The sequence below is a fragment of the Pristis pectinata genome, chromosome 15 (assembly GCF_009764475.1).
Source record: "Pristis pectinata isolate sPriPec2 chromosome 15, sPriPec2.1.pri, whole genome shotgun sequence".
NCBI classification, from domain to species: Eukaryota; Metazoa; Chordata; class Chondrichthyes; order Rhinopristiformes; family Pristidae; genus Pristis; species Pristis pectinata.
Window position 1 is genome coordinate 32,004,115 of NC_067419.1, and position 25,877 is coordinate 32,029,991.

General features: G+C 40.4%; 1 protein-coding gene across 4 annotated transcripts in view; it reads right to left on the reverse strand.

Moving 5' to 3' along the window:
• tbc1d30 (TBC1 domain family, member 30) overlaps positions 1-25,877 on the reverse strand; it is an 83,419-nt gene that overhangs the window by 28,247 nt on the left and 29,295 nt on the right. For 2 of the 4 annotated variants that reach the window (XM_052029942.1, XM_052029941.1), the window contains exons 1-7: positions 24,186-24,933; positions 22,949-23,010; positions 17,864-17,929; positions 14,866-14,991; positions 9,686-9,871; positions 7,084-7,252; positions 2,974-3,142 (exon numbers count right to left, since the gene is read on the reverse strand). In XM_052029942.1, the coding sequence (XP_051885902.1) occupies positions 2,974-3,142; positions 7,084-7,252; positions 9,686-9,871; positions 14,866-14,991; positions 17,864-17,929; positions 22,949-23,010; positions 24,186-24,345 (938 nt within the window). In that variant the 5' untranslated portion in view covers positions 24,346-24,933. Of the gene's footprint in view, positions 1-2,973; positions 3,143-7,083; positions 7,253-9,685; positions 9,872-14,865; positions 14,992-17,863; positions 17,930-22,948; positions 23,011-24,185; positions 24,934-25,877 lie in introns of those variants that run through there. The other 2 variants (XM_052029940.1, XM_052029944.1) reach the window with 1 other exon arrangement.

Here is a 25,877-nt window from a genome sequence, read left to right on the forward strand (position 1 = left end):
TTTTTTTTTAAAAACTGTTATGAGAGTCCATGGCTCTACCACCTTCTCACGTAGATTGCAACCACCCTCTGGGTGAAAAAAAACTCTTCCGTGTCATTTTAAACCTATGCCCTTTGGATTTAGACATCTCTGTTTTGCCTCATTATAGGAAGGATGTGGAAGCTTTAGAGAGGGTGCAGAGGAGATTTACCAGGATGCCGCCTGGATTGGAGAGCATGTCTTATGAGGCTAGGTTGAGTGAGCTCGGGCTTTTCTGTTTGGAGCAAAGGAGGATGAGAGGTGACTAGATAGAGGTGTACAAGATGATAGATTAAGTGGACAGTCAGCAACTTTTTCTGAGGTTGAAAATGGCTGACATGAGGGGGCATAATTTTAAGGTGATTGGAGGAAGGTATGGGGTTAAGTTTTTTTCTTTACACAGAGAGTGGTGGGTGCATGGAACGCACTGGCGGCAGAGGTGGTGGAGGCAGATATTTTGGGGACATTTAAGAGACTCTTGGATAGGCACATGAATGATAGAAAAATGGAGGGCTATGTGGGAGGGAAGGGTTAGATAGATCCGAGAGCAGGATAAAATGTTGGCACAACATCGTGGGCCGAAGGGCCTGTACTGTGCTGTAATGTTCTATGTTCCTAAATGTAAATTATAAACATGTTCAAGTATTTTAACAAATTTTTTGCAAGTCTCGAGTAGTAACTGTTAAATTTCAGTAAATAAAAATTAAATTAGTGTGGAAATCCACCTAATGTGGTGATAAAGTTAATTTAAATGATGTTCTTTTATATTCGCCAAGCTTCATGTAGCTTGAAACTAGGTCACTGCAATGAAGAGTTGCTGGAATATGCAATCAAGCTCTTGTGCTATAAGCTTATCTGAAACATGACATCTAGAGGATGATGACTGGTCAGAATTCTAGCCAATTGTCTAAAATTCCAGATAAAGTGTCCACAAATTTTCCTGTGAGAAAGCTAGTGCAGAATTCATTTAGAGATGTCAATATTTCCTATATCTGCAGGAATTTTTTAAGCAAAATATTTTATAGGGAACCAGAATTGTTCAAGAAAGATTTTATTTTGATTCATTTTAAACAAATACAACTGATAGATTTCAACTGCAGCTAATAATGAGCTTGCACTTGTTTTTATCCCAGCTGCTGTTTTAATTACCTTCATACCAAAAAGGATGAAAATGATTCTTTAACTGTTATTGCTAAGGTTAATTGAAAAAAACTCATCCAAAACAAAAACACCACAAATTTATAATTGGTAACAGGTAGACGAGTTTTATTCTGAGGGGAATAAATTGTCTCAACCTAGATTAAAGTGGATTAAGAGAAGTCGTCACCAGAAGTACTCATCCTTTGCCTCCTAGTTTATCTTCTGGCTGCAGCAGTTCACCATTCAATGATTCCAAAAGAGATGAATGATGAAAAGACTAAGAATTTTCTTTCATTGATTCACTTAGTGTGGGGATTGCTGGCCAAGTCAATGTTTATTGCCCATTGTAATAATTATTGCAGGGACTGGATTGCTAAACCATTTTTGGAGTCTCATAAGACTGGGTAAGGATAGTAGGTTTCATTCCCTGAAAGAATTGGTGAAACCAGTAGGTTTCTTCAATAATCAAGTAGTTTCATGGTTACCTTGCTTTTAACTTTATTTTTTCCGCTTAAATTTTACATTACTAACTGAATTAAATTCCATGGCTGCCATGGTGGGCTTTGAACTTGGGTTTCTAAATCCAGTAGCTTAGCTGTCGCACCACCACTGTACCTGTATTTCACATTGATTTCTCAGCCAAGTATTTGAAAAAAGGTGGGAAAGGACTGAGGAAGGTAGATGTTTCCATGAGGCATACAGGGATGGACAATGATCGCCTCTATGACAGAGATGTGGTGGAGGAGGGGAGAGCAAGGAGGGAACTTGATGCTTCCACCACATGGAGGGGAAATGGATCTTTCAATGCAAGGTTGCTGGGTTGAGGAGGACAGAGAGCAAATGGACATTTCACAAAGAGGAGCAAGGCCAGAGAAAGGGGCGGCACATTGGCACAGCTACTTGAGATGCTGCCTCACTGCTCCAGCAACCAAGATTCAATCCCGACCTCCAGTGCTGTCTAAGTCAAAGTCAAGTCAAAGTTGAGTTTGTAGTCACGTGCACAAGTACCTGTATGCACAGGTGCAATGAAAAGTTTACTTGCAGTAGCATCACAGGCACATAGCATTAGAAAAAAAAACATCCACAAGAAAAACATTGTAAACATAAATTATACAAAATTATACAAGGAAGAACACAATTAGAACAAAAAAAAAGTCCATTGTAGTGCAAAGTGGTCATAGTGTTGCTATATTGGGGTTGTGACTAGGGTTGTTAAGGTTGGTTCAAGAACTGAATGGCTGAAGGGAAGTAGCTCTCTTGAACCTGGTGGTGTGGCACTTCAGGCTTCTATACCTCCTGCCTGATGGTAGCTGCATGAAGATTGCATGGCCCGGATGGTGGGGATCTTTGATGATAGATGTCGCCTTCTTGAGGCAGCGCCTCATGTAGATACTACCGATGGTGGGGAGAGATATGCCCATGATGTATTGGGCTGAATGTGGAGTTTGTGCATTCTCCCCGTTACCATCTGGATTTCCCCTGTGTGCTCCGGTTTGCTTCCACATCCCAAAAATGTGTGGCTTTGTGGGTTAATTGGCCACTGTAAATTGCCTCTAGTATGAGATGATTGGTAGAATCTGGCACTAAGTGGGGAGAATAAATTTAGTTACAGTAGGATTAGTATAAAAAATGGTTGCTTGACTGTCAGCACAAGCTCAGTGGGCTGAAGGGCCTGTTTAGGTGCTGCATGATTTTCTCTGACACTAAAGAAATGGATTTTTTCCACAAATATTTTCCATATTCTTTCTACTCAAATCAGGCTGATAATATTGACCAAAATAAATATCACAGAATTGATTAAAATCCACAACTTACTCTCCAAGTTTAGCCCAGATTGCCAAGGCCACTCTTAGGATCACTTCTGACCCTTCAAAGAACACAGAATCCCAGATTCGGAGGACAGTGTGATTTGGAAGACATGTTGCAAATAAAGTGAGGAACCACTGCATGGTGAAAACATTTGTCAGGGGAGGCTCATAACTACCTGTCAAATAATAAAATAAAATTGAGCTTGATCAGAAAAACATGTAATCACAGTTAAAGCAAAGATTTATATTCTGCACTGCTCCCACCCCAATCCCCAATTAATTTTCCACTTGATACAGCATCATCCTGTAACTCTTTATTAAATTTAACTGTAGAAGTATGGAGAAACAAAAGTCCAGAACCAGCTTACCTGGTAATAAACACTGTCAATTAACTTTTAAATATTAAAGCACTTTGGCTATATGACTTTGCCTGAATGAAACTCCTCTTTAACTTCAATCAATATTTTTTTTTACTGTGACATGCTTGTTCATTCCCAGCTGTGGGCTTGTATTTAGAGTTTATAGAGATTGGTTTTGAGTTGAAAAGTGGAACATCAAATAGAAAAGCTCCCATTAATCAGAGTCTGTTCCAACTTCCTCACATTGTTGGTTTAGTTTCCGCTTCAGCTCTGTCCTTCTGATAGCATCAATACTCATTTCAACACAGTAAAACAGCAAAAATAAACTTGAAAATCATTGTTGAAGTTAACAATTGTGTGTGATACACAATTCTAAAATGTGTTTATTAAGGACAGTTAACCACTGAATAAACTGAGTTTACATTAAAAACATGGTGTATTCTAGGTCCATCTAATATGCCAAAAGCATGGCAGCTTTCTGTTTTATGCAGTGGTAAAGATATTTGATCATATAGTATCATCATCTGAGAAATGGAGTGAAAAGTGGATGCATTCTCTCATTCACTCACTGTGGTGAAAATACAGAGTTGAGTATAAACAAGCTTTCCCTCTTTTATTTGTGTCTACTTTTTCACTAAAATACTGCCCCAGATCTTGCCAATAACTGATTATTTTACAGATTGGTGACAAAATACAGCACAGAGAACTGGAGTAAGAACAAATTAGACTCAAAAACCACAAAACATATTGAAGCAATGTTGCAATGTTCAGCACGAGTGCCTCTGAGAGGTCTTCCTTTTCCATTAACTGTTGCTTCCCCTTCCACAACTGATGGGACTCTCAACTGCGTCTCTGTTTCCCACTCCACTCTTGCCCCTCTCCATGCAGACACCACAAGGATAGGTTTCCCCTTGTTCTCAGCTTCCACTGCATCAGCCTCCACACTCAACACATTGTCCATAATTTTCTACCACCACATGCTTCTTCCCCTCTCCTCCCCTTTCAGTATTCCCTCCACCATCCTCTCCACTCCTCACAGTATTTTCCTGTACAACTGCAGGAGATGCAACATCTGCCCTTTCACCATCCAGGGACCCAAGCACTATTCAAGTGAAGCAATAAATCACTCGTGCTGCATCTAGTTTGCATATTGCATTGGTTCTCATGTTGTTGTCTCCTCTGCTTTGTAGAACACCACTGTTCAGTCCATAAGGGAGACTCTGAGCTTACTTTAATTGTCCATTCCACTCTATCTTTGGTTTCCTACACTGTTCCAAAGATGCCTATTATAAGGTCAAGGAGCAGCACCTCATCTTCTGTCTTGGCACGTTGCAGTCCTCGGGAATTCAACAATTTCAGGTAATTCACCTTTCCTGTTTGTAACAGTTCTGATGCAAGATTATCCACTTTTAACCTTAACTCTGTCCACAGATACTGCCTGATCTGCAGAGTATTTCCAGCATTCTCTTTTTTTTCCCCAGACTTCCAGCAACTGCTGGGCACCTTAGCATTCCAATGGGTTCTTTTGTTATTATTCCCCTCTCTCTAACTCTCCTCGTTCACCCAATAACTAGGAGGCATCAAAAGTAATTATGTTTCCTGGACAAGTTTGGTCACCAGTCTATCACACACATTCCTTTGGTCTTCTCCATACCTCTGCCCTTACCCTGTCCACCCATTCAGCCTGCACACACCTTCCTCGTCTCTGGAAATTGAAACAGGTTTGTTCTCTCATGTTTCTGGCTATGATGGCTATTGACCTGAAACATTGACTCTGTTTCTTGCTTCACACATGTTGCCTGACCTGATGAGTATTTTGGGCACTCATTTTTTTTTCAGGTTTCCAGTATCTGCAGTTGTCTGCTTCAGTGTTGCACTGGAGCATTTTTATGGTGGAGAAGCTAATAGGGGTGAAATGCAGAGCTTGAAGGCGTATGATAGAACTTGGTGCAATGGATGGATTTCAGATCTCACACACGAGGAAAACTGTTATTACCAAGCAATGAAGATTGGCTTTATGAGTGGAATCAGTCATCCGAACGATTATTTCATTAAGTGATAATTTTGTGTTTTATTTATTTAAGGAACCAAAAAGCCATTTCCTCAATGACAAGGAGCTGTGGGGAAAATTATACTTAACTTACTTGAACTAAATAAAATATATTTACAAATGAGTTGAAACCATTAGAGAGAAGAATGAGCATTATTGCAGGGAGTGTTGGATAACACACTAAGAGTACTCAAGTACAGAAGACCTGTACTACTGGAGTAGAGTCAGGGGGACAATGGATGATTTCAGATACAATACCAAAACAATTATCTCTGATAACATTTTCCCTGAAGGCAGAAAACGTGAAACATGCGATTTGGATTCTCTCTCAAAATTATTATGTTGCAATGGTGAAGCTACATATTATTAAGATATTATGTTAAATATAAATGAAATGAGCTTTCTTCCATTAAAACCTTAACTATTATCTACGAATGGATTGTTAAACACACACTTGCGTTTATACAGCAGAGAGAGCAAACACACAGGATGTGGAGAATCAATAGTTATAATAAAAAAGATCTTCATTTTAATTGAGAATCTTCCACTGATTCGCCAGAGTCACCAGGCAATTCCAACTGACTGTACTTAGATGGGATTTTTGCTCAGGCTATTGTATTAAAGCAGCATACCATTGAGCTGGGGCAAAATATTTGGCTGAAGAATGGTTACCAAAGTAAATCAGAAATCATATTTACCACAAGGAAAATAATAAAGATAAATTATTCATGCATTAAATAAATGATCTTTCAATTTGTAACAACACCCAGAAAATTTATCTGTTCAATCAAAGTGTAAAAGTGGCACTGTATAAAAACGGGTGGCATGCATTAGGTTAGGACCCCACTCTGTCACTTCTGTAACTTCACTTTAACTGTCTTGAAGTTGGAATGAAGGCCTTATTCTTTACTCTGTAGGATCCCTGGTGAAACAAGTTTGGGAAGTATTGAGCTCATTCAGTTTAGTGTAAATACTAAGTACTGAACTACAATAAAAATCCTGTGTAATTATAATTAAATTGCAATTGTACCGTGACTTTGGTGACAGCAATGTTATGTGATTCGTGTGGAAGATTCCAATGGCAAAATCTAGTTAGTTATTATGATGTCCCAGATGCAAAGTAAATAGTAGTGCACAATAGATGATGCTTCTCTGATACTGAAGTTCAAAGTATGCTATTAGGGCTGAGTAGAGGGTCTTACTCTGGAAGAGAGGTGACTAAAGAATAGTCTTTATGATGCAGAAAAAAATTTAAAGATTGGATGAACAGAGGCTGTTTCCACAAGTGGGGCTGACTAAATCTTGGAGTCATAAATAAAAGCTGGCCACTAATAAATCCATTGGAACAGTCAGGAGAAATATTTTGCCAGAAAATTATTAAATTAGCACACTCATTACCATTACAGCAGCAAATAATAGATGTATTTAAGGAGAAGGTGGACAACAATGAAAGGAATCAGAAGAAATACTGCACGCTCTCGCTAAAGTAGGATGAGAATAGACATACAATGGTACGGACAAGCTCAGCTTAATGGTCTCTGTATTTTATACATCCCATGTCAGATTTCTAACCATCACAAAAGCATCCCTTTCTCAGCACAAAATCCTCCTTTGAAACCTTGGAAACAACTAACAATAAAAATCTAGAACAGAAGGGGAGAAAAACTGCCTAAAAGGGGAATCTTCAAAATAAAATGTAGGAAATTACCTGCACTTTCCTTGTTGGCAACCTTCTGGAGATCATCAAGGTACTGAGAAAGCTCTGGTAGCTTTATCCGGAGAAGATCTCGAAAAACAGCCATATCCACTGATAATGCACGTAGATTATTGGCAAAATAACTCTCAGGAAGCACTTTGTCAATCAAATAAATCATTATCTGCACATTAAAAAATAAAAAGAGAACAATGGGAAAGCTATATAACACATCTAAATTTTCCTCCTTAAGTAAAATTCATTCTATAGCACAAGCAAAATACATAATTAAAAAAGGTTTGAACTGGAATTTAATTAAATAAGCTTACCATTGTGGGTTTGTATTAGAATCATAAAAATGTTTCTGCAAATGCTGTAGTGAAGTTTAGTATATTGTATGGCTACCCATGTAAAATCCCAAATTTGAATCTTTCAACAATGTTATAACATAATGCAGTGAATTAATGCCCCAGAGTTATTTATACAAACTAAAATGTCGAGAAGGCAAATATATAGACACAAGAGACTGCAGGTGCTGGAAATTGGAGCAAAAAACAAATTGTTGAAGGAACTCAGTAGATCAAGCAGCATCTATGGAGGCAAAAGGTCAGTCAGTATTTTGGGTCAAGACCCTGCTGCAGGATTCAAATATATAATTTAGTTCAGACTGCTGTGGTTTTGAAAATATGCAAAATGAAGTAGACTAATAAAATAGTCTACTTCATGGAAAGAGACAAGAGGAAAGAGAAGAGAATGGAGATGGGAAAAAGATAGGCAAAAAGGATATGATTAAAAAAAGTAAGTTGGAATTTCTATTGATGCCACATTTATGGTGCACAGAAAGATACAATTTTCACTCTAATTTCACATTCAAACAAATGACAGTCCTGCTTTTATTGTTTGATTCCAATTGTATGAAGTTGGGAAACACAATTCCATGCATGGTATTCAACTGCATTCAAGACACATTGTTCTCTGGTCAACAGTGTTTTTCCTTAATGAATAGAGCTTGAGGTGTCAGCCATATATTAATAGGAGCTGTTATTTCCAAGTAATCAAGGAAGTTTCCAGATCTGGTACATATGATAAATAACAAAGCAGTGATGTAGTGCCTGAAGGTCTACTTAACTTTTTAAAAAATATTTTTTTTGATTGGATGCTTTTGTGATTGTGCATATATTTCCTTGGAGAGATGAGTTTTTCTGGGAAATTACTGGTGGATCTAACTCAGTCACTTTTAAGAACAAAAATAAAAAAAAATTGTAATAGGGCTGAAAATTTACTTCATGTTTCTAAAGACAGTAAGTAATTAGATGGTACTTCCAAAAGATCAACACACAACTTTGAAGAACTGAATTTTCATGTTGTATCATTCTATTATTTTATAATGAAAGCAGTTAAAGCTTTAACGTGTGGTACTGGTGATAGATGCAGTTTCTTGCTTTTAACCAAGATTTGCCTTTAGTGTGAGGTGGTACTAAACATATGACTGAAAATCTCAGACGAAGGGCTGCCTAATGCTGACAGCTCCAACTACCACTTAGTGCAACATTGAGCTGTGATGACCAGGAAAATAGTGGACCTCAGATGAGGCAGTGCATGGTCATCACATCCCTGACCAAGGTGCCAGTAAGCACTCTACAGTGGTGTTGCACCAAGTAAAATGTAGGATATGGGGAGAATAATCAGTCTGAGTTCCAGTGCTGTCCAACTATCCTTCCAGTACACATATGCAATCATTGAGACACAAGAGAGACTGCAGATGCTGGAAATCTGGAGAAACGTACACAAAATGCTGGAGGAATTCAGCAGGTCAGGCGGCATCTATGGAGGGAAATGAACAGCTAACGCTTCGGACTGAGACCCTTTATGTTGGCTCGAAATGTCGATTGTTCATTTCCCTCCATAGATGCTGCCTGACCTACTGAGTTCATCCAGCATATTGTGTGTGTTGTATGTAATCACTGATGTGTACCTTGAAGTACCAGCTGTGGCTTAGTTTGTAGCACTATTTCTCCAGTCTGAAGTTCGTGGATTCAAGTCCCACTCCAGAGGCTTAAGCCCAAAACTCCAGGCTGACTCTCCTGACTTTGAGGAAAGGTTACACTGTTAATCAAAGGTGATGTTTTTCAGATGACAGGTATATTGAGGTATAATCTAACCTCTCAAATGAGCGTAAAAGATCTCTTTGCATTATTTTGAAGATAAACAAAGGAGTTACTTCCTGAGTCTGGGCAATATTTATTCCTCACTCATAATTACTAAAAATAGATAATCTGGTTATTATCACATTGTTCTTTAAGGGAACTTGCAACAGACAAATTAATCAGGTTCCTACATTCAGACAGTAAGGAGTAAAGAACTTTGGGCAACCCTGCATGGGATGTGAAAGGCACTGTGTAAATGCAAACTCTTCTTTCCTTTTTCATCTTGTGCCTTGAAAATAAGACAAGGTTCCAATTAGAACTCTATCTTGTTCCTATGATGGAACTCCAATTAGGAGGCTCTTAAGAGCAAATATTTATCACAATTCCCATGAATGTTATAACACACTGTATAGATGCAATTTTTCATCTTTAACTGCATCAGCAAACTTATTCTCTGCCATTGCACTTACCTTCAGTGCATCTCCTTCATTTACTTCCATCACTTCCAATATGAGCGCCGCAAGTACATTGAAACCTTGACAGTAACCAACAAATTTGTTCCAACGAGCATAGGCAAGAAGGACTCGCTTCAGCACCACACGATCCTGTTCAGCCTCCTGCCCACAGTAAGAACTACAACCTGTTCTGTGAAGATCCTTGGAACAGACAATTACATGCTTAAGTAACTCTTTATTCACATTCTGGAACATCATTTTTGAATGTTTTAAGGCAATAATCACGAGCCCTATGGTTTTTTGTGTACAGCAGTTTTAATAATTGTATGAAGACTTGGATGCAAGGGTTGATTGAGAAAAAATAGCAGTATTGGCATTTACGGATTTTCAAATATTATCATGATACATATGAGCCAGTGCACATATTATCAAAGTGTAACAATATCCCAAGGTACTTCAGAGGAAGATGAAACAAAAATGGATACCAGAAAACAAACTGCTGGAAGAATTCATTGGGTCAGGCAGCATCTGTGGAGGCAGAGGGATGGTCAATAGTTCGGGTTGAGACCCTGCATCAGGACAGAGGGTGTAGAGGGGAGATACCGAGCTATTGAGATAGATATTAGGGTAGATGGCTAAACACTCAGTCAAAGTAATCAATTTTAATAAGCATCTTAAAGGAGGGGAACAAAGAAAGCAGAGAGGCAGTGAAGCTGAGAGAGGCAGTTCCAGAGCTTAGGGCCCTGACAGCACTCACAATGTGGAGCAATTGAGTCAGAGGCTGATTAAGTGGGCAACAATGGAGGTAAGTACATAAGAATCAATAGCAGGAGTAGTCTGATCTTCTTCCTCACTTCCAACTGCACTATCCCCATATCCCTTAGTATCCAGAAATCTATCAATCTGTTTTGAATGAGTTTGTGTAACACAGAATACCATTCAGTCCATCAGGTTTCTGCTGCCTCCTATCAGAGGAATCCCATCAGGCCCATTCCTCCTATTTTCCCTACACCTTTTCAACATTACATTTCTTTCCATTTTTATTCTTTTGATCCTTATTTACACTAACGACTAATTTACTGTTACCGACTAATCTACCAACACACTGAGATGGGGAAGGACATTGGAGCACCCCACAGAAACTCGCACGAGAAGAACATACAAATTCCATACCAGGATATCAACATTCGAGATCAGGATTGAACTTACATCCCTGGAGCTGTAAGGTAGCAGCACTAACTGCTGTGCCACCATGCCATCCCAATGACTGAGCCTCCACAACTTTCTCGATCACCACCATCTAAATGAATGAACATCTCAGTCCCAAATGGCATACACCTTACTCTGAGACTGTGACCTCAGCCAGGAAAAAATCCTCTCTGCATCCGTTCTGTCGAGTCCTGTAGGAATTCTGCAAATGTTAATGGGATCACCCCTCTACCCTAGAGCATATTGACCCAGTCTAATCAACCTCTCCCCACATGGCAAAACACCACACAAGAACTCATGTGGGGAAGTTTTGTTGCACTCTTATTAAGATAAGTATATCCTTCTTTGGGGCAAGAAGATGACAACTGCACAAAATAGTTCAGGTGTGATTTCGACAAGGCCCTATATAATTGCAGTAAGACATCCCTACTACTCTGCTCAAATGCGCTTGAAGTAAAGGTCAACATACTATTTACCTTCCGAATTGCTTGCTGCACCATCCTAGATCTTGTGTGCAAGAACTCCTGGATCCCTTTGAACACCAACATTCCCCAATCAATCCCTATGTAAAGACTATTCTGCTTTTCTGTTTTATTCAGCAAAGTGACGATCTCATATTTTTCCTTATTCCATCTGCCATGTTTTGTTGACTCACTTAGCTTGCCTCTAATCCCTTGATCTTTATTTAGAACCTCCTCTCTACTCACAATCCTATTAAGTTTTGCATCATCAAACTTGGAAATATGATATTTGGTCTCCTTTGCCAAATCATGGATATGGATTGTGAATAACTGTGGCCCAGGTACTGTTCCTGAGGTGTCACTGTTCCAATGAAGCCCAACATAAGCTTGAGGAACAACACCTCATCTTCTGTCTCGGCATGTTACAGCCCTCAGGGTTCAATATGAAACTTGACAGTTTAAGATAACTTGCTTTTCCTGTTTGTACCAGGACTAGCCGGTTGTTAGTGGTATTGGTTTATTATTGTCACGTGCACTGACAATGAAAAGCTTTTGTTTTGAGCGCCATCCAGATAGATCATGCCACATATAATTACATTAAGGTAATAAAAAGAAAAAAAAATGCAGAATATCTGCTTGCAGTTACAGAGAAAGTGCAGTGGAAGGGCACGGGCTACGTAGATTGGGAGATCAAGAGTTCATCTTTTAGCGTATGAGAGGTCTGTTCAAGAGTCTGATAACAGTGGGATAATAAGGTTATCTGTCCGTAATTTTAACTTTTTTCCCTCTCTTCACAGACAAAAGGATATTTGATAAGTACTTGAAGGTTTATAAGGCAATGAAGAAAGAATGGGGAAATGAGACTGAGCAGATTGCTCTACTAGGAGTCAGAGCAGACGTTGAGCCAAATGGCTCCTTCTGTACCATATCAATGCTATAAATGCACTCCATCTGTCCTGTTGACAATACAAATCAGGTGTTGTGCAAGATGGGTGGAGATCGAACCTCTTTAACTTCCTGCTAGGTGGGTTGAAGTCCAAATTACCCTGGTTGATGCAAATGTCCATATAGCAAGGAGGCACAAATAATAAATGGTGCCCTCACAATGTCAGATACAATGCTAAAACAGTAAATTTAGAACCCTGAAGAAAACTTAAAAAGTAAAATGGTGTCTGTCTGTCTATATTTATTTATTAATGTCAGTGTTTTCACAAGCACTCTGTGTTTCAGCCTTCATCCAATACAATAACAATTCTAAATGTCAAATCAATACAGCTGAAGTGTCCCATCAACATCTATGTTATTTTTGGATTTAGTGGTATGCAATTCAGGGCGGTAGCCATGGTAACGTGTCTTATCAGGGGTGTGCTGTTAGGATACTTCGACGTCCTTTAAATGTTTTTCTTGCCAGTTATGGATTCTGAAGAGATCAAGGGCATTAACAGATTACAGTGAACAAGCATGTACAGCCATTATGTTTTGACAGATGAATAAAAATAAGGAAAGGTAAGCAGAGAGGTTTAAATCTGAATACCAGGGAAATGAATTGACCATGAAATGATTTGTTTTCATAAGAATAAACAGCTGTCGGAAATGTTACATGTTAGTTACGTTTTTGTGTAATGGAAAGGTAACTGCTTAGAAATTTGATTGCACCTGGCAATGAGCACAAGCAGAGTGGGGAATGTGAAGCACATGTCTGTCCATACAGCTGGGAGCTCACTAAACTGATTTTGGTGCCATTCATTGGCTGTGTGCTTCAAGGCAGTTCCAGGATAGGTAAACAAGTACCATGTACTTTCACAATTCTCCATTATTTCTGTTAACAGTTTGATATAGTTGGAATACAAATTTGTATTCTTTGTTTTGGATTTAATGTTAATATATATGTTCAATGAAGGGCCGATCTGACTGAAGCAAAAGAAGTGGATTACAAGGAATGTGACAACTGGATTACAAGACTGTTGGTGTATTAAGCTAATAATTGATGCAAGGGCCTGGCACATTGATTGAAAAGTATACTTACATGATGAGGGAGAGGGAGAGGGAAAGATATCAGTGGAGAGCAATTGTGTTTCTGCTCCATCGAGAGATCAACAGTCTATGGCCCAAGTTATTGTCGAATTCGATATTGAACCCTGAGGGCTGTAACATGCTGAGACAGAAGATGAGGTGTTGTTCCTTAAGCTTATGTTGGGCTTCATTGGAACAGTGTAAGAGGCAACAGACTTAGGGGGTACCTCAGGAACAGTACTTGGGCCACAGTTATTCACAATCCATATCAATGATTTGGCAAAGGAGACCAAATATCATATTTCCAAGTTTGATGATGCAAAACTTAGTAGGATTGTGAGTAGAGAGGAGGTTCTAAATAAAGATCAAGAGATTAGAGGCAAGCTGAGTGAAACATGTGTTTCAAATGTTCTTGTCACTTGTCAAGTAAACCACATATTATTTCTCAGCACTTTGGGTAATCTGAAATTTGTATAATTTATATCTTACAAAGGCACCTGACCAGACCACTGTAAATTGCCCTTTATTGTAGGTTAATGGCAAAGAGAATGAAAGATGGGCACATGCAAGAGGGAGTAAACTGCAGAGGTATTAAGAAGTAAGGAGAGGGGGAATGGGACTAACGGGATTACTCCCACAGATGCTGGCATGGACCTGATTGGCTGAATGGCCTTCTGCTGCATTGTGATAAAATTTTAAAAATCATTGAAACAATTAGAAATTAATACATGTTTAAAATAAAACACTTCAAAGCACAAAAACATTAAACTTTGTTAATTCAAAAGATAAGAATTAACTCTTACTTTTTCTTCATCTTCACAGCACTCCTTTCTGTTCAAATGAATGAATTCACTGCATGGTGCAGGTTCACCAGGCAGATTCCCTAGCATAACTGCTGGAGAATTGCAGGAAATTCATATCTCACTGTAGCCCAACACCAGGACACAATGGAAAAGACACAATGTACAATAGCCAGCAAATCTGAGTCTTATACTTCTGTGCAGAAGTGCCAAACCTCCCCATACTCATAAATTTGTTATGGAACTGCTGGCATTTCCCAGCATGTTCTGTTTCATTATCTTGTATGAAAAATGTAGCGTAGTGGTTAGCACGACGCTATTACAGCGCCAGCGATTGGGGTTCGATTCCCGTCGCTGTCTGTAAGGAGTTTGTACGTTCTCCTGTATCTGCATGGGTTTCCTCCGGGATTTTCCTCCCACATTCCAAAGACGTACGGGTAGGTTAATTTGGGTTTAAAAAATGGGTGGCGCGGACTCGTTGGGCCGGAAGGGCCTGTTACCACGCTGTAAGTAAAATTTAAAAATTTAAATTTAAAAAAATTTACTGTAAAATACATTATGTTTCAAAACAAAACTTTCTACTACTATAGATTCATTACATCTGTACTTGTAAAACATTTTTGCACACAAATATCCTGCATGCACCTCTGCAGTAACAGAGTGGGAACATCAAAAGATATTTAATTTGGAAGTAACTATATTTGGGATATACCTTCACTATTTGAATGCCCATGGAATCATCATCAGGATTGCTCCTATCATTAAAAGCAAAACGCATTGTCTTCTCCCAGTCAATTGAGATACTGTGCAAATAGTGGTCTGCAAGAGTCAGCCAAACCTGAAAGGCATTGACAGTACAAGAAAACTCTGAATTCCACAAGGAAGAGTAGATTATAATAAACATTAATAAGTACACTGAGGAAGGCTATCTAAAAGACACACGGTCTATTAAAACTGAAGCAGTTTTGGCTGATATACTGGAAACTTCCAGATCAAAGTATTTCAAAAAATCTGTACATTTTCAAAAATGAAACAAAGATTTGGATTAGGGAATTAGGGTTACCAAAGAGCTCTCTTACTTTAAATGTTTAGTATCAGTTAATTAAAAAAATGTTAATCAGCAAAATTCTAAGTACATCTATCATTCTAAATTATTTTCTCCATAAGTCACTATTAATAATTCACACTAAAATTATAAATTGTATACACCATCATTTTACAGTGGGTTTACAACCATACATGAATTAAAATAAAGGTCTAATATGAAATGTCTGATTATGTGTAATGGTGCCTTGCACTTAAACTGCATAGATTTAAGGAATTATTAGAACAACATTGAAATTGCCCATTGCTACAACATAAGGCATATGTTGTTTATTTAAAGATTAAACAAGATGCATATGCACAGCACTTATAGTAAAACATCCCATGCTTTTCACAGAGACATAACGGGAAAGAATTGACTCCAAGCCAAAGAAAAAGATTTTTAGGTGGGATGAATGTTAAAATGTTTTGCATTTTCAAATTCTAAATGATTTGCTGAAACAGCAACCAGGACATTGTAAAATGCTAATAAATGCCCTTTAACTTAGTAACTATATAAAAAAATCAAGAAGGCATCTATGTTCCAGATTTGTGCGAGTTCCCAGACTGGGCTATTCATTGCATGAGGTTCAAGGTATCATCTGGGATAAAATAGGTTTTATCTGACAAACTGTGCAAAAAAAAAGTTTTCTTCCAAGATCTCCTGACTGCAGACAGTCAATATCATAAAGAAAGTTAGTTAGGATTGGATTGGAGTGGGAATAACAGATAATTAGGGAAAGACTAGGAACAGGATTGAGGTTCAGGCAGAGGATGAGGGAGGTGATGGGAAGAATGAGGGGTGAGTCACTGCATTGGAGTACCAGCTGCAGAGAACATAGTGGATGCCATTAGTCTGGGGAGATGATCAAAGGAGCCTGAGAACATTGGTAGTGAGAGGAGAGCAGTGGTCGGGGCAATTGGCAACTATAATGAAACATCGTGGCCCCTACATGGAAGGCAACAGATGCCTGATGCCTTGGACTCTACTTCAGTGGGCAGCACAGTGATACAGTTAGTTGAGCCACCGCCTCACAGTGCTAGAGACATAGTTTGAATCCTGACCTCGAGTGCTGTTTGTGTGGAGTTTGCACATTCTCTCTATGACGTGTGGGTTTCCTCCAGGTGCTCCAGTTTCCTCCCAACTCTCAAAGACGTGCAGATTGGTAGACTAAGTGCCCACTGTAAATTTCCCCTACTGTATAAGTGAGCGGTAGCCTCTGGGGGCAGTTGATGAGAATGCAGGGTGAATTAAAAAAAAAATGGGATTAATGTAGGATCTGTGTAAATAGGTGGTTAATGTTCAGTACAGACTCAATGAGCTGAAAGGCCTGTTTCCGTATTATATGACTTCATAACATCAGGGAGCTAAGGCCTATAAGTAACACTGCAGCAGACCTTAACCCTTCAGTTAAGGTCTTCTAACCCTTCATTTAAGGTCTTCTTGCTTCATTGTACAAGGTTATGCTCTGTCACTCATGGGCCTTATCAGTGCATGACAATATTGCACAAGTAATGTCAAAATGAAGCTTGAATGCCACTTGACATTACAGCTCATGCTCAGAGGGCCCCCAATGTAATTTCAGAGAGAATGCCCACAAAGTAATCAATTCTTTTGTTAAAGTTCTATTTCACATTGCACAGAAACATTGAGCTACATGACAGAATTTTTAAGCCAGCACCTGTAAGAGAGATGCTCAGTCCTTTTGAAACGGGAGCCTCAAAACGATGGCTGGAAGACTTTCCTTAAACAAAGGTCTAAACCCGCCCATCATTCCCTTGTCCATCTTGGTTATAAATCTTTGCTGTGGGATATATGGGACATATTGTTGTTCTAGTCTTGCCCAAATTTCCATGAACCCATCGCCTCTTCTCTCCCTATCACCACCAGCCTCCAACTCCACTCCACTTACCTCTCTTTCTGCTAGACTGGTGAATGATTTTCTGCTCTCACCATACTCTATAAATCATCAACATTACTTCCAAGTTCTATTCCACTGTTGTCCTCGCATGGTCCATTTTCCCTTCCCCTCCTCAATTCCTCTTCCTACATTTCCATAGATAGGCTATTGACTATTTTCTACTGCAAGGGCACTTCCACAGCTCACTCAATAACATTTCACTCCCCTACATTACCTGTCCATGAAACTGTAGGAGATGTAACTGCTGCTCTTATTATTTTCTTCCCACCATTCAGTGCCCCAAGAACTCCTCCCATGTGAAATAACAACCTAACTCGTTCCTTCCAATTTTCATGCTGTATTCATTGTTAGTGATCTGGTCTCCCCTACAAAAGCAAAATACACCTGGCAATGAATATTTTAAATGAGTCATTCATCTTTATAAGCTCTTGTGAAATAATACAGCACCCTACAGATCTGAATTAAATACCATCTCTGTGTTGTCACAAGTTGTAAAGCACAAAGAAAATTTCAGCAAACTTGAAGATGTTATAACTGTATCTACAACATCTGTGATAAGTAATCATAATAGTCCTTTAAATTGTTTATGTCATTTACTGTGTAATATGCCCACTGTGAAGATGAAAATAACTGTGAACATTATAATTGATAAAGACATTAAAAAAAGTTACATAGAAAGAGTCCATACAAATGGGAACCACTTACTCTTTTCCTCCAATCCTTTGGAATTCCTGTTGGCAATCTAGCAACAGCTTTCAGAGCATCATACCACTGAAAAGAAGGTACAGCTATCAATTAATTCTGCAAACTAGTTTCAGAAAAAAATTATCTTAAATTTCTGTAGCTATCACTGCAAACACTGCTCAGCTTGAGGTAAAATCCTTTTCCTAATGTTCTCTCTCTGTACTTCAGAAGGCAACGATTTATGCTGGTGAAGGTCGCCTTGGTCGCCCTGTGGGGATTTCTGCAATTGTCCATTTCCCATGATTATGAAGCCATTGTGTTCTTAAAAAGTAATGGGCATATCAAAACATTATAGTCATGCACAATATGGAACAATGAGAGTGGCTTTTTCTATCAGGAAGTAAATTGCCAGTGCTCAGACTCAGTTGATATTCTATCCAACATTTCCACTGGTATCACAAGATCACAAGACAAGGGAGCAGAAGTAGGCCATTCGGCCCATCGAGTCTGCTCCAAGGAAAAGGGAAAAAAGAAAAAGAAATGAGAAATTTGGGGGTGGGGGGGAGAACACACTATTCTAACCCCAATTTCCAGCCTTATCCCCATATCCCTTGATACCCCGACTATTTAGATATATATTTCTATCTCTTCCTTAAACGCCTCCAATGATCTGGCCTCCAGTGCTGTACCTGGCAAGGAATTCCACAAATTCATCACCCTCTGGCTAAAGAAATTTCTCCTCATCTGTTTTAAACCTGTACCCTCTAATTCTAAGATTGTGCCCTCTGGTCCTGGACTCACCCACCAAGGGAAACAGCCTAGCCACATCTACTCTGTCCAGTCCTTTCAACATTTTAAATGTCTCTATGAGGTCCCCTCTCATTCTTCTGTACTCCAGTGAGTACAGTCCAAGAGCCGACAACCACTCATCATACGTAAGCCCTTTCATTCCGGGAATCATCCTCGTAAATCTCCTCTGAACCTTCTCCAACATCAGTACATCTTTCCTAAGATATGGGGCCCAAAACTGTGCACAGTATTCCAAATGAGGCCTCACTAGTGCCCCGTAGAGCCTCATCAACACTTCCTTACTTTTATACACTATACCTCTCGAAATGAGTGCCAACATAGCATTCGCTTTCTTTACCACCGATCCAACCTGGTGGTTAACCTTTAAGGTATCCTGCACGAGTACCCCCAAGTTCTTTTGTACTTCTGTACTTTGAATTTTCTCTCCTTCTAGATAATAATCTGCCCGTTTGTTTCCAAAGAGTACAACTGCACATTTCTCAACATTGAATCTCATCTGCCATTTCCTTGCCCATTCTCCTAAACTATCTAGGTCTCTCTGCAACCTTCCTGTCTCCTTAATACTCCCTACTCCTCCACCTATCTTGGTGTCATCTGCAAACTTAGCCACAAAACCATTTACTCCATCATCCAAATCGTTAACGTACAAGGTAAAAAGAAGCGGCCCCAACACCGACCCCTGTGGAACACCACTAGTAACCAGTAACCAACCAGAACAAGATCCTTTTATTCCCATCCTTTGTTTCCTGCCAACTAGCCAATGCTCCACCCATTCTGTTATCCTACCTGTAATTCCATGACCTCTCATCTTATTAAATCAGTCTCTTATGCGGCACCTTGTCGAAGGCCTTTTGAAAGTCTAAATACACAACATCTATCGCCTCTCCCTTATCCACCCTACCTGTGATTTCTTCAAAAAACTCCGATAGGTTGGTCAGGCAGGATCTTCCCTTCACAAAACCATGTTGGCTAGGACCTATCTTGCCTTGCACCTTTAGGTATTCCATAACCTCATCCTTGAGGATCAATTCCAATAACTTTCCCACCACTGATGTCAGACTAATAGGTCTGTAATTTCCTTTATGCTGCCTCCCACCTTTCTTATACAGCGGAACTACATTTGCGACCCTCCAGTCCTCCGGAACCATGCCGGAGTCTATCGATTCCTGTAAAATTATCACCAATGCCTCCGCTATCTCTAAAGCCACCTCCTTCAGAACCCGGGGATGCACCTCATCCGGTCCGGGAGACTTATCAGTCCTTAGCCCATTTAGTTTTCCTAGCACCTTCTCTCTAGTAATCTTAACTGAACTCAGTTCCATTCCATGAGACCCGACTAACCAGTATATTGCTGATGTCCTCCACAGTGAAGACTGATGCAAAATACTCATTTAGTTCTTCTGCTATCTCTTTATCATCCATTATAATCTCTCCCGCACCGTTATCGATTGGTCCTATATCAACCCATGTCTGTCTTTTACTCCCTATATATTTAAAAAAACTCTTAGTATCCTTTCGAATGTTATCTGCCAACTTCCTTTCATAATTCATCTTTTCTTTCCTAATGCCCTTCTTAGTTTCTTTCTGCAGGTTTTTAAAAAGTTTCCCACTCTTCTGTTTTCCCACTAATTTTTGCTTCTTTGTATGCCCTCCCTTTTGCTTTTATTTTAGCCTTAACCTCTCTTGTTATCCATATTTGTGCCTTTTTTCCATTCAAAACCTTTTTTTCTTGGAATATATCTATCCTGTATTTTCCTTATTTCTTGTAGAAATTCCTTCCATTTCTGCTCCGCCGTCCCTCCAGCTAGCTTACTCTTCCAATCAATTTGGGCCAACTCTCTCATACCATTGTAATTTCCTTTGTTCCACTGAAATATCGATACACCAGTTATCAGCTTCTCCTTCTCAAATTTGAAACTGAACTCAATCATATTGTGATCACTAGTTCCCAAAGGTTCCTTTACCTTTAGTTCCCTAATCACCTCCAGTTCATTACACAGCACCCAATCCAAATCAGCTGATCCCCTGGTAGGTTCATCAACAAGTTGCTCCAAAAAAACCGTCCCGTAGACATTCCACAAACTCACTCTCCTGAGTTCTACTGCCTTGCTGGATTTCCCAGTCCACCTTCATGTTAAAATCCCCCATAATTATCTTCACATTGTACTCCGGCATGCTTTTTCTATTTCAAACTGCAACTTATCGTCCACTTCCTGACTGCTATTAGGCGGCCTATATATAACTGCTACTATTGTCCTTTTACCCTTGCTATTTCTTAGCTCCACCCATAAGGATTCCGCCTCTTCTGACCCAACGTCCTTCCTTTCCATTGATTTTATATCAATGCTAACCATCATGACCACACCTCCCCCTCTGCCTACCCGCCTATCCTTCCTATACACTGTGTACCCCTGGACATTCAGTTCCCGATCAAATTCATCATAAAGCCATGACTCGGTGATTGCCACAATGTTGTATTTATTAACCTGTAGTTGTGCCACTAGGTCATCTACTTTATTCCTAATGCTACGTGCATTTAAATATAATACATTTAGTCCAGTATCTGCTATTGATTTTGTTGTACTTCTATTGTTCAGCAAATTATCCTGACTTTTCACCTGCCTGTCCTTCTTACCATCCTCACTACACACTATCTTAGACATGTTTCTATATACCTCATCCTCTATTCTAACATCCTATATTCTAACATCCTGATTTGTTGTACTTCTATTGTTCAGCAAATTATCCTGACTTCTCACCTGCCTGTCCTTCTTGCCATCCTCACTGCACACTGTCTTGGACTTGTTTCTATAAACTTCCTCCCTCACCCTAACATCTTGTATCCTAACATCCTGGTTTCCATCCCCCTGCCAGATTAGTTTAAACCCTCCCCAACAGCTAAATTAAACATTCCCACCAGGATATTGGACCCTTTGGAGTTTAGGTGCAACCCATCCTTAGCGAATAGGTCATGCCTTCCCCAGAAAAGGTCCCAATGATCCAGAAATCTGAAGACCTGCCCCCTGCACCAGTCACTCAGCCACGCATTCATCTGCCAGAGCTGTCTATTCTTTCTACCATTAGCACGTGGCACAGGTAGTAATCCTGAAATTACCACCCTTGAGGTGCAACTTCTCAACTTTCTCCCTAACTCCCTGTATTCCTCCTGCAGGACCTCTTCTCTTTTTCTACCTATGTCATTGGTACCTACATGTACCAAGACGTCTGGCTGCTCACCCTCTCCCCTCAGAATATTCTGGGCCCGGTCTGTGACATCCCGTACCCTGGCACCAGGGAGGCAACACACCATCCGAGATTCATTGTCAGTTTCGCAGAATCTGTTATCCTTATGCTGGGCCTTACATCAGTTGCCACAGCATTACTGTAGTCTGAAAACATTAACTGGTAAATAGACTTTGACTTCAAGCAATTGATAGTTCAAACTCTAAGTTTTCATTCCCTGACCTGGTCACTCATTTTTTTTTAAATTGTTCATTCTTTATTGCCTTTTTAGCATGTGGTATTGACTGCCTTTTTGCTTTTGCCCCTTGTTGAATGTGCCCTTACAATATGCATGGATTGAGAGTGACAATTAAGGAATTTTGATACCCATCTAAGTTAGACCTGGACTTGGAAAAGAATGTGATATTGGTCCCAGGCACCTGCTGCCCTTCTTTCTGCCTTTAAAAGTCATGGACGTTGCAGGTTTGGAAAATGCCGCTGAAGAGGCCAATGTAACTGGTGGCAACACACCCTTTTAGAATGTTAGGAGGTCAACCACTTACTACAGAATGTGCGGCCAAGGACCTTGTCTAAAAGCCTCGCTAGTTATGGGCTGGTTCAGTCAGTTTTTGCCGATTGCCACTGAATGTCAAAGGGAGTCCCTCTGTTATATTATCGGAGTACTTCTTCCAGCTTTTCAGCATCTGTGATATGTTGCTTTGCCTTGGATTCTCTCTTCTGTTGAAGATGGTCATTGTGTGAGTGTTGCTTGCCACTCATTCACAAAAACCTGGGGTTGCATTGGTCTTAAAGTGCCGACTGTTTCATTATCTGAAGGAATGCCAAAGGAGCTAAACCCTTTTTAATTATCAATTTCCCCACTTTGGATTTTATGATGGAGGCAAAGTTACTGATGCACAATTGAAGCTAGGATATTACCAGGAGGACAGTCAGCAGCAAGGCCTGGGGGCTCGAAATGATTAACAGCCCCTTCCCACCTTACGCCCAGAACCACTTTCCCATATCCCAGTTATGACTCCATCTGTGGCAGAGTGCCAAAGTGAGTTCAGTTACCTGCTGAAACCCGTGCTTGCTCAGAGATGGTTCGATTGTGAATTTCAACTTTGTATCGACGCCTACGTGAGGACAGAAGAAATATTAGTGCCAAAGAGAAACCTGCAGTCTCAAAAATAAGTGTAGTGCTTATATAGGGATAACGAGCAGACTCACTTCGCACCATTGGAACTGTTTGTTCTGCAGTAATTGTCTATCAAAACAACAACTGCATTCCCCACCAGCTACCGTCAGTTAGCTGCACTCTCGGGAAGCATTGCGCTACCTGGCAGATAACTGATCTGTATTTTCCTCGCTACAGGAGGACGCCAGCAGCCAGCTTGTCAGCCACTTTGTGGGGTCTGGAAGATGGATGATTTCTACATGATGGTTTTCCAGGATGGGTGGGGTAACTCGGGACCCATTTTGAACTGTCCACACAACAGCAGGTGCTGAGTGTCCCGGACACAGGCACTGTTGGACCGGCCGTGTCCCAGTCTGGTGAATGCATGCGCAGATGAATAAAGCGCCCGTCATAATGCTAGGCCGAGTTGCGTTTCGACAGCTATGTTCTCCAGAGGTTCACGTTCAGCATTGTACATGGCTGCTAATGACAGCTGTGGGTTTCCTGCTGCTTTCTGTTGTAACCCAGGCCCTGGGCATCGGTGATTGAGCGTGGCCACCTTTAAGCAAAGCACCAACCAGCCACCTGCCCCCCACCCTGTCTAAACAAGGGAGACGCAGCTCGGTTGGTGCACACACCGACCTCCCGGCTCACTGCTCTCTCCGCCATACCTGCTGCCATCACACCTCGCTTCCCTTCCACTCCGACCCCACGGCCCTGCCTACGGAAGGTTTCTCCGGACACCGGCAGCTCCGCAAACACCTCGCTGCTGAAACCTAATCGGCTAATGCACATACACCCACTCGCGGGGCTTTGCATTGTTAAAGCACACAATAAGCCCATCTCCGGCTTTCGCCCATCGAGCCATGGCTGTCAGGGTCGGCAAATACACCGATCCCTACCGACCCCGCGCCCCTCATAAACCCACTCATCTCGGCGTCAAAAACAGAAGCAAGGGCGATGTTTAAACTTGGGCAAATGGATTTTGCTGCGGTACCATTTTGAGATTGAAATGCTGGCATTCTGCTGTTAGGCTGTACACATTAGACAATAGGACATGCACACGATTTACAAGATGTCCCTTATGGATCGCGCTTTTACTGTGGTTTCTTTTCAACAAGGAAGAGGCTTCACCTGGTTCCAAAGTGCACAGTAGCCGTGGAGCGGTCCGGGCAATGCAGCTCCTCTTTTTAAGGACATTGCTGATGATGTTAGTCATAGTCGCCGTGTTTTGCCTTTTCAAGCACTTCCCAGTACGTTTACCTGAAGACGGGGACTGTTTACCCTTTTTCATTCCGTATCCTGGTTCAAACCACAGCCCTGAAACCCTATTCCCTGGAAACAGACCTTGGTTTATACAGATCGTTCAGGTGGGCGCCCAATCCCGTCCGTCATGTCGGACTACTCTGCTTCTTGTATATGTGGACAAAACTAGCAGAGCCGGCGATAGCACAGGCACCAAAAGGGACGATGGCTTTTCTTAACGCCTTTGTCGGGGGATATCTGCAGTGCAGCAGTAGTAACACGGTCGTTTCACTGCAATCAGTGTGACCGCCCACCTTTAAACAGCATCACTACCAGAGTATCGCAACTCATAGACCCACTGCACCTTCCTGGCGGCTCTCGGTGAACGGAGGGTGGGCATATCCCGGTGCCATTCAAATAAACTTCCCAAAACAGCGACCTTCTCCTCATGTCAGTATGGATAGATTTGAGTGAACATCGCCAATTATAAACGCTGTCATGTAGGCCGGCTTGGGAATGTTTACAAGAAACATAACGGGGAAGGCGTCAAATTCTGAAGATGCAGCTCAGGAAATTAAAAAAAGGCAATCCAACCTAATCTCCCCCAGCAGCAAATTCACAGGGTTTCTTTTCCTCCCTTCCGTAATGTTGGGTGAGATTTGCGCGATGCGCAGGACGCTCGGACGTAGTTTCCAAACGAATGGTCCATGTAATATCACCATCAGCCCTCCCCAAAGAGGGGACGCCGCCCCCACCACACACACTCTCCCTCACACACATTTCTTGTTTTGAAAATATTCTAATGGGAAATTGAAAAAAAATTATCACTATTTAACTGAAAACATTAAGTAATGGACCACCGTGAAATTATCTTGAGACTGCAGTTTCTGCAGCATTTCATAAGATGCCCCAGTTAAAGGAGAACGCACATGCACACAAGGCAATCCATTGGAGGATTATTCAGGTGCTGGAAAACTCACTTCAAAACCTTGCAGCACAGTGTGAAGGGTTTTTAAAAATCAAATTTTCTCACAGTTTTTAATAGAAATGTTTGTACTGAGAGATGCAGAGTAGTGATTATATTACAAAGCATACTACTGGCAATTTCCTAAATACAAAAATATTAATTTGGTAGATATAGGATAATATATAGGATAAAGCTGAAAATCATTGTGGGCCGAAGGGCCTGTTCTGTGCTGTACTGTTCTGTGATAATGAAGTTGGATGAAACAATAGATTAAGGAGATTTGTTAAGGTTCTCTAGACATTTCTGAATACTTCTTCTTCCTTCCTGTCTCCATGGTGACACACTCTATTAACCATCCATGTTCCCTCAAATTTGATTTATACCTAATCTGCTGGTAGCAGAAGCAAACTTGAACTGGCAACCTGCTACCTGTACTGAAGGTTCAAAAGCAAATTAGTACTGGATTACAATTCAGTTTGATAATCAGTGGTAGCATATCAATGATTGGGAAAGTAATTCAATACAGGTCTTCCATATGAATTTTCCTTAAAGACAAACTGATATAATTAAAATTTAGATCAATAATTAATTATTTTATTTGGGAACACAAATCA